Genomic DNA, 12,730 nt, shown 5'->3' with positions numbered 1-12,730 from the left:
GTCTAATTTTCTCACAAGGTTTTGAAGGTAATTTTCATCATTTGCATGAATAAAGCAAGAATCTGGAAAACATGGAAAATGTAAAATTCAAATGGAAATCATTTATGTAAAATAAATGATAAAATCTAAGTGCCTTTGCATGTGAATGATATCCTTAGGGTTGAGTTTTCTCCAATGCACTGCTTCAAAGTCTGACGCATTTGTAATGGCAGTGTGTTAAGTTAAAATTTGTTAAAATTCAGAGTCTCAGAGAGAGGAGGTGAGAGATGTGAGTAAGGATGACCCTCCGGAATGACTTTGTCCTAATGTCGTAGCAAACGTGCCTTCAAACCCTCCGTGGGCATGGGCTTGCAGAGACCAACATGGCATTGTTTTTAGAAAGATTTGATTTCCACGGGCAATGCTTAGCTCAGTTCCAGTTCTCATTCAGGTCAAGTTCGAGCATCTCTCGCTAAATCTGCATCTTAATTTCTTAATTTGATATCAGGTTTGGAAACTCCCAGGTTCACCAGCCAGCTGTAAAAGGCACGCATGAATTATTAGACTCCCATTGTCGGTTAAATCTTATCCTTTGTATTTTAAGTCACCCATTTGCATTCATCTAAAATGCTTTCAGAGAGTTTATCAGAAGAAGTGAAATAAGAAATGAAATAGTTTCACGTAAACTGCATTTTTATGTTTGACTGGTAAAACCACAAAGCAGAGATAAAATACATAAAACTAAGGCTCTGCATAATAAGCATATCTATTAGTTTCCCTTATCTTTATAAAGCTCCCATTTGTCATGAGAAGCATTGTGTGTCACTCATCTTGCCTTGTTCTACAAAAGCGCTTTTCTCCCTTTTATCTCCCATCGGCATTTGCGAGGCAGGAAGCTTCGCTGGCGTGGTGCTGCAGACGACCCCGTTGGCTAAATAATCATTTCACCTCCAACCCCTTAATAGCAGAAAGAAATAAAAATGAACACCTGGGTGCCCCTAGATAAGGATGTTCCTGGCACTCTGCTGGTTGCAGCTTCTGCAGCCATGGCAGGCCAGGATTGAGGGGAAACGTTGGGTGAAACCATCCTCAGGGTAGAGTCACCTCCAAGCAAGGCCAGACCCCGCTGCTGTAGCCCATGGAGAAACCACGGAGGGGAGCCGCTGGCCGTGGCATGTGGCGGTGCTCGAGCACGGTGCAGAAACCTGCTGTCGGGAGCCACCCCCCGCGATGTCTCGGGAAACCTCCGCCCACCCACCCGAAACACCCGTGTCAGGAGCAGCAGCTCCGAGGACGCCGCATGGCTCCGGTGGTGGATTTTCGCCGGTAGCTGACGGTACCTGCAAACCCACAAGCCCTCAAACACGGTTACCCGGCTCCTGCGCAAGAGCGGGGGGCCTCGGTGCGGGCTGTGTGTCCCGTGCCAAGGGAGCTGGGCAAACAGGATCCCCTTCCCCTCTTGGTTCTTAGCTTCGCTTGTCCCTATCTTCTCTTTTTGGGAAAAAAAACTCTCGCATCGCATGGCCAGGTCCTCCGCTGTACCGAAACTCAGAAAAGGCCACGCGTAGGTAACAAGTACTTCTGCTGAGGACTCGTTTGCAAACTTCTTGCTTTTAAATGTAGCTCTTGCTCCAAATGCATCTTTCCTTCTGCTTTTTGAGGATTTTTAGTTGCTGTCACACACAGCCTGTCTATGACATATGTGTCTATGAGTGCGGTGATTATTTACTTAATAGTTATATTAACTGACTAGTTCATCAGAATTCCTACGGGGAGCTGTTGCTTTCCATGCTGAAGAAGAAGTGGGATTTGGGCAAAGAAAATCTGTAGTCAAACATAAATATGCTATTTCTGTCTGTGGAACAGAAACAACTAACTATGTGTGTCGTGCTGGCAATGCTGTGCCATTGGCTTCCCCCCTTTCTTTTTTTTTTTAATTTTGGGTTTTTTTGCCCTGTGGTCCAAATCCCTGTTTTCTTGATAAAGGCTTTTATATTCTCTAGGGAAGTGAATCAAGAGTTAGTTGTAAAACGTTACTGTGCATTTTTTTCACCATATGGCTACTTGAGCAGCCTGTCTGTGAGTTCAAGTCATCTGAGAGAACCGCTGAGCAAAACACCGCTTTGAAGTACGGGTACATCTTCTGTGTTTCTGACAGAGCTCTTCCCTGACATAGATCTTTCCTCACCTCCTAGAAATGTAGATCTCATTCAGTAATACTGCTTAGTGGGTATTCCGTGCCCGTCAGGTTTAGTTACGTGTCTTGTGTGTAGAAACAGAGGGAGTTCGTACTAACCACGTGTTACAGAGCCATGTCCTTTTCCGACTAAACCAGAAGGACCGCAGACAGTTTTTAAGCGAGCTCGCTTCCCAGGCGTTAGCAGAGAGACTTGTGGTCTGGACACCGAGCTGGGAACCAGACAGTCCCTAGGCGTAGTGCCGTTTGGCAAGCACGCAGCCCACTGCATCTTCCTGGGCTGTAGAGGTGGCGGTACCTGCAGCTCCTGTAACAATTGCAGGAGCTTCTATAAAACAGAAATAATAGTTACCTAAATTAGCAAGGGTAAAAGCTGGTAGTAAGTTACAAACTCTTTGAAGATGAGGAAGGTACCTTCCTGTGTATCCTTTAGCCCTTAGATATTACATGTTATATATTTCACTTCTAGCTATTAATGTATTTAATGAGTATTGAAGTCTGTGTTATTAATATCGATGCAATGAGCTTGACCCTGGTGAGTTACAGCTGATTTATGGGAACATAACTGAAAGGAGGATCAGCTCCAAGGAAGCAAATGCGTTGTGAACTGTCTTCTCTTTTAAATGTCCCTATAAGATAAATAGACATAGTGCTTACGTGCATGGAAATAAAGGTACAGGGTGTATATCTGTAGTGTAACAACGTTCAACTGCAAGGCATAAGGTGAGGAGCAACCGGTAGGGTAGTAACTCTGCGGCAAAGGCTGCAACACTACCTCACTGCGAAAAATAAACACCGTGTTTCACAGCAGTGCTATGAGATAAATTCAGGGAATAATCCCCCAGCGAGGATGCCTTCGGTAGAGCACCACACTTGGTTTGGAGCATCGCCTCTTGGTGAAGCAGCAGGTCAACAGCAGCGTCCAGGTTAGGGGGAGACAGAAGGGCCTGAGATATTCCCAGTGGCTGAAATTGGGAGATATTATGTCATTATCTGTCAAAGACCAAGGGGAAATGTGGTACCATACTGCTCTTTAAAAGTTCCCCACAAGGCAGTAGCTACTTAGATATCTAAAAGAAGGTAAGAGAAGGGTGTGGTGGCCACATGCTCTCTGTGCCACCAGGAGAGGACAATTAGCAGTGTCCTTCAAATGGAGCCTTTTGGAGACCTGAGCCCTTTGTGAGAGTTTGGTTGGGAGGCTGTGAAACCTCCCTCAGAGGGTGGGTTTAGGGCCTGAGGAGACAAGGTGGTCTGTCCGAACTAGTTCTGGTGTGAATGGCCGCTCCTTGGGGCAGGGGTTTAGATGAGGTGACCTCTTGGGCTCCTCCCAGCCTCAAATGGTGTAGCTTGGCCCAGGGTAGCTTTTCACCAGATGAGCTGGGTCTGGATGTTGGCAAAATTTCTGACAACATCGGTGTAATTTTCGTCTGATAACAAGTAAATAGAAACTGAGAAAGCGCTTCAGTTTCTGCTTGTCTGCATCTGGATGGAGACACATCCGTGCGTAGCACGTTTTTTATGTTTTCTGTAAGGCATTTTATTGCTTCCAATGGTGGTCTTAATCACTATAATAGCAACTGCTGTGTAGATATAGCTAGAAAGTCTGGAGACATTCATATTTTTCTAAATATGGGAATTTGGAAGTACCTGGGCAGAGTCAGCATTTTACTCTGCCATTATATTTATTCATGGAGCTTTTCCGTCAGAAATTCAGACTGATTAACACTCAGTAGGAGGAGAAGAGGAAATAGTGTTCTGAAGAAATCACCTTCAATGTGTAATGATTTTCCCATCTATACGGATTTACTCTATATTTAATTTTTGAAGAGGATCCGCATAGATTTTGCTCCCTCTTCAGCTCCCTCGCACCTGTATTGTGCTGTCTCTGTGCCTTTTAACTGTGCCTAACCCTCTTAAGTCATGAGAATTGTTCTAGTTTACCTAATAGTGTGTCTTCTGAAAAGGTAATTTTAAAAAAAAAAAAAAAAAAAAAGGCTTTTCTACGCCTGTATATGTGCAGAGTATATTTTTGAATCCTTGTGGTTTCTTTGAATACACCTCTCATGGCAGCACCTGTTCTCTGACTTGCATATCTTCTATTTTTGCATGCTAAGCATAGCTGAATGTCACGAGAACACAAATCATTGTGTATTCTCTGTGTAAGTTATTTCAATGAATTGAAGAGAATTATAGTAAAAGCAAAAAAATCCCACCTTCCCGAAATTAAAAAAAAATAAGGTTTTTTTACTAACTTGTGTTATTATAGTTCCTCTTCTGTAACTTACAGTAGACCTAAATTTAAATTTATACCAGCATTATTTCAGTCCAAATCTGATCTTCACTCTTTAAATAAGCATACAGTAGAAACTGTGTTGTTAAGGACATGGAAATTTTCCAGCCTTGAGCCTCCAACGAGGCTGTTGATCCACCAGGTGGCTGACGTGCGTTGGACCTCACGGTGGCTGGCAGCGCGGAAGTCTCAGCTCGCGTCTTCGGTTGGAAACTCATTGAAAATTGCTTTTACTTAACGTTTGCAATACTACAGCCCTCTGCCCAGCCATCTTATTTGTAATAGTGTCTCATGTGTTGTGTCTCCTAGCTCTACATACAAACTACCACGCTTACAATATCCATGAACTTAAGTGCTTCAGTGGCCCTGGGGATGCTTTACATGCCGAAGGTGTACATCATCATCTTCCACCCTGAGCTAAACGTCCAGAAACGGAAACGCAGCTTCAAGGCTGTGGTCACAGCAGCGACCATGTCGTCACGGCTCTCGCACAAACCCAGTGACAGGCCCAACGGCGAAGCCAAAACGGAGCTGTGTGAGAACGTAGACCCAAACAGTAAGTACTGCTGACCTTCTCTTCGTTGCCTGGCTGGGGGTTTTGGAGGCGTTGACCAATATCTGAGGTTTAGGGTCTTCATGTTATTTGCTCTTCCCAATTAAAGAGTTTTGATATCTCATAAATATATTTATTTTTTTTTTTAATTTACATTCTCTATTTCCTCCTCACTTGTTTGAGTTGTGCCATTTGGCGGCAACTCCTCGCAAAATGTTTGGTAGCTGTGAGTAACTCCTCCTCCTTTCCCTCCTCTGTGAGCGAGAGATCAGCAGCATCCTTGAGTACCAGCCCCTTCAGCCTGTGTCAAACTCAAACCTTCCTAACCCTGGCAGGTACAGTTTCCAGGATGGATGGAGGGACAAGTACCACACTCATTGATAACTCTGATAACCTGAGTTATAATTTTATGTCTTGCAAGATTTCTTTGCAAAAAATGTCAAAATCCTTAAAGGTTCCCATTTAAGGATTTTATCCGGTCCTAATGCAAATCTTGCCACTGATTTAAAAGGAAAATAGATCGAAAAGATGCTTCCAGTCTCCTTAATGTGCGTTGCATGGGATATTGTAGCACAAAATTACATACTGAGGCCATCAAGTTTGATTTGCATTTGAATCTGGAATGAGTTGAGGAAGGAGACAGCTGCACAACTTTGTAGCATATTGGAAAGGTTTAGGCATGTCTGCAGTTTTTATGAAAAACAGATCTGAATGTGGAGAAATGCCCTTTCCTTGCCCATGATCCGTTCATCCATTTGCTGCTGAAATCCCTGCCACTTCTTGTCTATTAACTGCCATCTGAATATCTGCCTCAAAGCAGATTCTCTGCTGTCAAAGCAAAGTGGAAACAGCCAGCAAATTATTGACGCAGCACTTTTCCTCCCTTTATTCACCCCTTGAGTATTTTCCTGTGATGTCTTATCATGCAGGTATACAAAATACATTCTGACTGGAAAAACAAAATTTGTCTGGAAACAGAACTATCTGAACTGTGATTCTGACAAAAGACAGTAGGGAAACGCTTCGCATCAACGAAGGACCATATTGTGCCTCCTGCAGTCACAGTGAGCTCTGCAAGAGGAAATAAATGTCTTTCCTGCGTTGGGGTATTACCCAGCAAGAGGGAGAGTTGCAGAGTCCCCTGCTCTAGGTGGCACTGGCCACGGTGGAGGAGCCCCTTCCTCTGTGTCTGGGCTCTAGGTCTACCCCTCGCTGCGATGCTGCGGAGGTCTGACCCTCCAGCGCGCAGGCGGCGGCCGCTCCTCGAGCGGGGCGGGCAGCGCTGGCACCCACAGCGGTCGGGAAGGGCCTTGGCGGGTGGAGGGAGCGAAGGAAGGAGGAGGGAAGGGGATTCTGAGAGGCAGCTGGGAGAGGGCCGGTGAGTGCGTGTGGCTGAACCGCATCGCACCGAGTGCTGTGCTGGTCACACGAGTTGGAAGCAGTTTCTCCTTCAGAATAACCGAAATCTAAAGATTTCCACTCAAAGGCTTGACCAACAAGAAAACCAGACAAGTTCTGGTGGTGAAATGTCCGAGGTAGTAGCAGAGGTAGACCCCTGTGCATCTTATTGCTCTTTTCAGACTTCTGAGAATGTTTCCCCCCTGCCAAAGAACAGTCTGATTTTTCCCTGGGAAGGAGATATGTTTATTAAAAAGAAACATTGCTCACTTAAACCCCCGCATTTCTGATAAAACACAACATTTTTTCACCTAGGACTATATACTAGAGTATGTTTTTAAGAGGCAGGAGATGAAGTAAGGGACAGAATCCCCTTGCTTGCCAAGACTTGCCAGTTTCTGCCTTAAGCATCCAAACTTCAGTCCCGGTTCTGTTAAGGCTGATTTAAAGCTGGGGTGATGTCCACGGGGAGCAAAACCCTCACAACTTCGAAACTCCTGTGTGCGAAGGGAGGATGCTTTCTGTGAACTCGTTCGATTACGTGTAGGATCCTAAAGCACATGAATGTGTTCAACCTAGCCAGCCAGGAAATGTGCAATAGTATTAATTTATATGTCTTTCTCCAAGTACTGGGCTTTGTCATGATTTGGAAAACAAATTTTCTTTTAAATCTTTTAATTATTTATGTGTATAGTACCATCTGTTCATATTATCCGCTGCACCTACTACTACTATTTCATTCGCTGGATATGTGTGTTGATAACAATTATTAGAAAATCAAATGAAATAAACTACTGCTGTACTTAGAGTGTTCGGGCACACTCAGTCCCAGCGCAGGCTACTGCTGCAGTTAATGGGAGCTTTCCCAGAGCCTTCAGTAGGTTGTCACTCAGGCAACATGCAGCATGTGTGTCTACACGTGGAATTCATTGAATACGTGGATTGAGTTTCTTTTTATTTTTTAATTTGAATAGTTTGCTTAAAAAATATGTTTACAGTTCCATTTTTAGGTGGAAAAATTGAAAACCATATTTATGAGCTCAAAAAAAAAAAAGCCATCGAAGCAAATCTCCCCAAACTTCATTGTCAGTGAAATTTTGAATAAATAAATAAGGTTTTGATGTTTTCATAGCAATTTCACTTCAAAAAGTATTTTATGCAGCAGATGGGGAAATTTTCAGAATTTTATCAATTGGAAAATAGGAAATATGAATGAGAAATTGCTCCAGATGATGCATCAATGCTAGGAGCATTTTTTAAAAGCTCAAATGTCTTCTTTCAAAAGAAAAGAAAAAGAGCCGTATTTTCAGTATGCCTCTCTCCAAAATGGGGTTTGATCCACTAAGGATGGCGTTAACAGCCGCCTGCAGCTGCAGAGGGGAGCTGGCCGACCGTGGCAGGTCCTGGTCGTGCCCCGCTGCCCGGAGGCGCCCAGGGGTGGGCAGTTCTGGTCGGGAGCTCTGCACCAGGCTCCTCTGTGTCAGACTGAAAGGGAGTGGATTGAAGGGAGCCCAAGGATGAGCCTGAGACTCATCAGTGCTGGGCAACGCGAGCTTGGCTGCAGGCCTGGCTTGGCTACCCAGTGTGTTCTGTAAGTGCAAAAGTACAGCTGGGGTTTCCAGTTTGATTTTCTATGGTATTCCCTGGTGATGCTGCTCTTCATGGCTTGCTCAGGTACTGGAGACTGGAGTTGCCATTTCTATTGAAAATACAGAAATGTTTCCTATCCCCTAAGAAATTATTGACACTGAGCCACCAGCACAGGATTCATGTACCTCCAAACATTGGGGAATTCGGGGACTAAGCCCAAATTCATGGCCTGTCCTACTTACGTGCCCCAGTCAAAACTAAAAGCAAAATGTGGATGGTTTTACAGAAAAATAGCCTTGAAAAAGATTTAGTAGACCTTTAAAAGGATGGCTAATGAACTGAAGAAGTGCATGTAGAAGTGGAAGGCCTATTAATTACCGCAGTGCCTTCCCAAGAGCAGGCGGTCCTCAGCAGCGGCACCGAGCATCGTGTGGAAACGCTGCGCACGGCTCTCGGGTGATCTGCAGGAATTTGAGCTCAGAAAAACGTGCAGAGCACTTAGGAGGGCTGGGCTCGAGCACTGGGGTTTTAGTGTGAGCATAAAAGAAGAAACTGTATTAACGTGGGAGGAAAAACACTTGAAATGCAGTGGCCTTATATCCCATCCATCAGGAGGAACAGGGACTCACTCGCTGTGTTGCAGCTTTCTGTTAGGATACATGGGAAGCGAGAAGTTTCACAAGCTGAGCTCCCAAGCCGTGACCCGGGAGGGCTTTCATGCTGAACATGTTAAGGCCAAGCTTTTCAATCTAAAACTGCATTATTTATGAAAACCCTCTTAATCATCCCAGTTTGCCATCTCGCATGTGCATGCTTTTACTCATTCAACAGCTTTTTCCTGCTAATGCGTGTTTGCGGCAGATTTGGAGAATTTGGTGCACGGCACTTTTCACCTGTTCTGCTCTCGTGGGCCTTTGGTTGAATTTCACACTGTTCGAGAAGACACTTCTCACAAAGTCTGAAGTTGAACAGATAGCAAGTGCTTGTGCTCGGCTGTCTGCTTGTGTTTCTGCTGCAAGAGCAGAGTGTCAGACTATGAGAAAAACATTTGAACCTCCAGCCCATGCTTAGCTTGTATGGAGATTTACATGTAATTACTCCTTTTCCCTCGCCACTTGTTTTAATTCATGGCTGTACCAAACAGAACGAGAGGGAAATCAGCATCTTGGCGGTTTGGTGATGAGGAGGTGAGGCTTCTCGCAGGCTGGACCAGCAGGCCTTACTGGAAGGGCATTCGCTTTCATGCATTTCCCTCTCGAACAGCCGTGAGAAGGAAGCGGAGCTGCCCAGTGCTTCCTGGGAGCAGCTCCTCTGGGAACACACTTTCCTGCAGGAATTGGGATAGGGTCTTTCAGGACTTGGCAGCACAGGGAGTGTTGGTTCCCGTGTCCCCCTTTCCAATCTTATGGGAAAAAAATCTCACCCTCCATGAGAACGGCTCTGAGATCAAGATGAGTAGTGCCGAGTAGCCCGGTAGTAGGTAGCAGTGAGCAGGCGGTGGGCAGCATCTCTGAGGCAGAGACCAAGTGCATCCAAGCGACAAACGACTGTTGCAAAGATGGAGCAGCTCATGGGACACCGCTTCCCCGGAGGAGTTCAGCTGAGATTTGATGAGAACTGGCCAAGAAAAGGTGTCACCATGGACTAGCCAGAAAACTTTAAGGTCTAAAAACTTGTCATTTTCAGTCTAATTTTCAGTAGTGCTGCGATTTTGTGGACTTTGAAGTTAGAGGGTGCTTTGAGGGCTCAGTGTTCGAGACGATTTTTTTTGTCTTTCTCCTTCATTTAGCATTACGTAGAACTTACTTGGCAGTTGACACCATTCTCACTAGTGAAGTGCAATCGCTGCCCCTTGTCCCCAGACAGACCAGGCACCGTTTGCACATTCCCATTTTAAAAAGGCGCTTTCCTGGGCGCTGCCAGGGCCTCCCTGTCACCGCGGCAGCGAGAGCAGCGTGTGTCCATCCTCGCCTTCGCCGTGCGTGGAGAATGGCCCTGACGTTGTGGGTTCCCATCGGTGACCTGCGGATAGAGTACGCGGTGTACGAGCATCTCCTGTCTCGGACAGACGTGCAGACACCCCTGTGCAAATGCTCCCCTGCTCTGCCCTGGTGTGTTTGTGTATTCATCCTGCTCATCACTGACATGACATCACCCCTTCTATCTTTCTGAGGAAAAAAGCTGAAACGGCTGTCAACGATGCTGAGGAACCTCAGGGTGACTGCATGGCTCAGGAAGGACTGGGGAGTTTTAAAGCCAAAATGTTTCACAGTTTGTTCAGGGGAGAGAGAGGAAAAAAAAAAAAAATCAACCAGACCTGCTGTTTTCTGAGCAGCTGCTCCCATGTTCAGAGGTACCTGAACTTCCGTGAACTGGTTCATTTATTTCCAACCCAGAGTTAATTTCATATAGTGGCGCCTCTCAGCTTTCCACTATCACTGCTCTGGCTGAGCTCTTCAGCTGGATTAATGTCACGGCCTCCATGACAGGGCAAAATTTGAAGAGTTTATTGTGAAGACGTATTATACATACCAATGTATTTACTTTTCCTGTAGACTGCATACCACCAGTAAGAAAGAGTGTTCAAAAATCTGTTACTTGGTACACTCTTCCACCTACTGTATAGCTTTTGCCTGCTTTCCAAAAAAGGTAAGGAAAAATCCAGCTTCTTATTACTTTATTCTCAAATGATGATGGTGATGATGGTGATTATATACATAAATAAATGAGGAATGTGTTTTAGTGTAGCTATGTTAAAATAAGTATCTAACTTAAAAATTGTTCACAGATCCATTACCAAAAACTCCCGTGTGAAGGGCTTGCTTTGAATTAGGGAGACCCAGGACTTGGGCAATTTTCATCCCTGTGCTGTCCCCCAGTGAAACGAGAGACTGGTGGTCTACTTCCCACCAGTGGAGGTGGATCCCAATAAAGCCTCTGGAAATGTAGATATTTGATAACAATTTGAAGAAGGAACAAACAAACGATCAGAAGTTAATTATGGCAATCAGATCTAACAACTAACAAAGTGTTTTCTGAGTCATTTCTAGCAGCTTTACCGGCAGGGTTGCCTGGCAGCATAAAAATAACATTTGCTAACGTGTGAGCAATCTTCTTTACTCTAAAATGATAAATGGCTTGAAAAAAGTTTGCAAAATACTGTTTTCCCCATGGGTGATCCCAGTGACCGCTCCTGAATAGCCACGAGTGAACAATTTTTGAGGACTGGCTTTTCCTGGGTGTTGTGACTGCCTACGTCGTGAGCTTGTGAGCTAGTGTCTGTTTGGGCTTTCATCAGCCGGGAATTACTGCTTTCCTAGTGAAACGAGAGGAACGAGAAAGCATTTACTATTGGAGACAACTAACTAACAACCATTACTAAATATTTCTCATATCTGTAATTCCGCGGGTGTGCTCGGAGGGTTTGCCCACTCCTTTGGGGTGTGCCCAGCCATGGAAGTGCTGGCCTGGTTGCTGCGGTACTGGGCAGTGCTAGAAGAAATCGCTGTGTGCAGCCTTCAGAATGTTTAGTGGTCCCTGATAGGTGAGAACTTGTATCGGTAAAAGTAGGAATGTTGCTTGAGTCCTTGTTGTCCTCCGAGTCATAGGAAAAAAGCCCCTGGTCCCTTTAGCTGGTGTAAATTGCCACAGCTCCAGTTTCAATTCAGCTCCAGTTTCAATTCAGCTCCAGTTTCAATTCAGCTCCAGTTCTCCTGAAGTGTTGAAATTCCTTTTCATTGTATTTGAATCATGCCCGTTATTCTAATCTACCTGAGGTGCGAAGTGCCTTACGAACATCAGGAGGAGCTGCCTCCCCGGGGGGCTGGAGTCTGAAAGGTTGACAGTGGCTGGTGTCAAGGGAAATAGAACAAAGTGGCTGGAGAGACAGGGCCACTCAAAGTGTTATTGCAAGTCAAATGGGAAAGAGTAAAGGGCGACTACGTGAAGATGAAATTGCTAAAAGGAGATGAGAAGAATAGGAGAGACAGAAGACACTCTAAATCTCAGGAGAAATCACCTTTTTTTTTTTTTTAATAAAATTTAAAAACCATTTAGAATTAAAATAATTAGGAGCTCATACAGATTTCTAAATATTATTTTTTCCATGTAACGTTACTGTTTAATGTAAGCAATTGCTACCTGCAAAAGCACACAAAGAGTTTTATCATCCAAGTCTTGTGAAAAGCGATTGCCCATTCAGAGTCTTTAAGCAGATTTTAAAATTTGGGCCACACAAAGCTATGAAAAATGCTACAGTCGAGGACGGTTTGGGCTGGCAATGGTCTGGCCCACACCAGTGCTCTTCTGCAGCGGGTACCGTTTTCCATTTCTCACCGTGAGGGTTTCTGTTCCAGCTGGGCTCGCTGCTGCAGCTCTGGTTGCTGTGTTTTGATTTGTTCTTCTAGGAATACAAAACAGAAATGAGCAAGAAACAACATAGTGTATTAAAAGCAAAGCAATGATACCAGGAAAACATCAACTTGGCTGTAAATTGACACTTGTTTTGCTAGAAACGTATTTGTTTGTAGGTATGAACGCAGTGCTTAAGCCATTACTACTATCAATTTCTGCTACGCGATGCATGGAGAGGCGCATTTGTAATGCTTTTAAATTCTTTCTTGTGAGTGACAAATAGGACTTCTTTATTGTTGAGGCTGATAAAATCAGAAGGCTTGAAAAAAACTCTACGTGGTATCTGGGTCAGGGAAAAAAAAAAATGTCC

General features: G+C 44.6%; 1 protein-coding gene across 1 annotated transcript in view; it reads left to right on the top strand.

Moving 5' to 3' along the window:
• GRM7 (glutamate metabotropic receptor 7) overlaps window positions 1-10,633 on the top strand; it is a 275,498-nt gene extending 264,865 nt beyond the window's left edge. Inside the window, exons 9-10 of the mRNA XM_086469667.1 lie at window positions 4,776-5,022; window positions 10,563-10,633. Of these exons, the coding sequence (XP_086325793.1) occupies window positions 4,776-5,022; window positions 10,563-10,633 (318 nt within the window). The remainder of the gene's footprint in view (window positions 1-4,775; window positions 5,023-10,562) is intronic.
• The last annotated feature ends 2,097 nt before the right edge of the window (window positions 10,634-12,730 follow it).

Source organism: Leptosomus discolor, chromosome 9 (genome assembly GCF_034619465.1).
Source record: "Leptosomus discolor isolate bLepDis1 chromosome 9, bLepDis1.hap2, whole genome shotgun sequence".
Taxonomy (NCBI): domain Eukaryota; kingdom Metazoa; phylum Chordata; class Aves; order Leptosomiformes; family Leptosomidae; genus Leptosomus; species Leptosomus discolor.
Note: the sequence above shows the minus strand (reverse complement) of the source record. Positions and strands in the feature narration are given on the sequence as shown.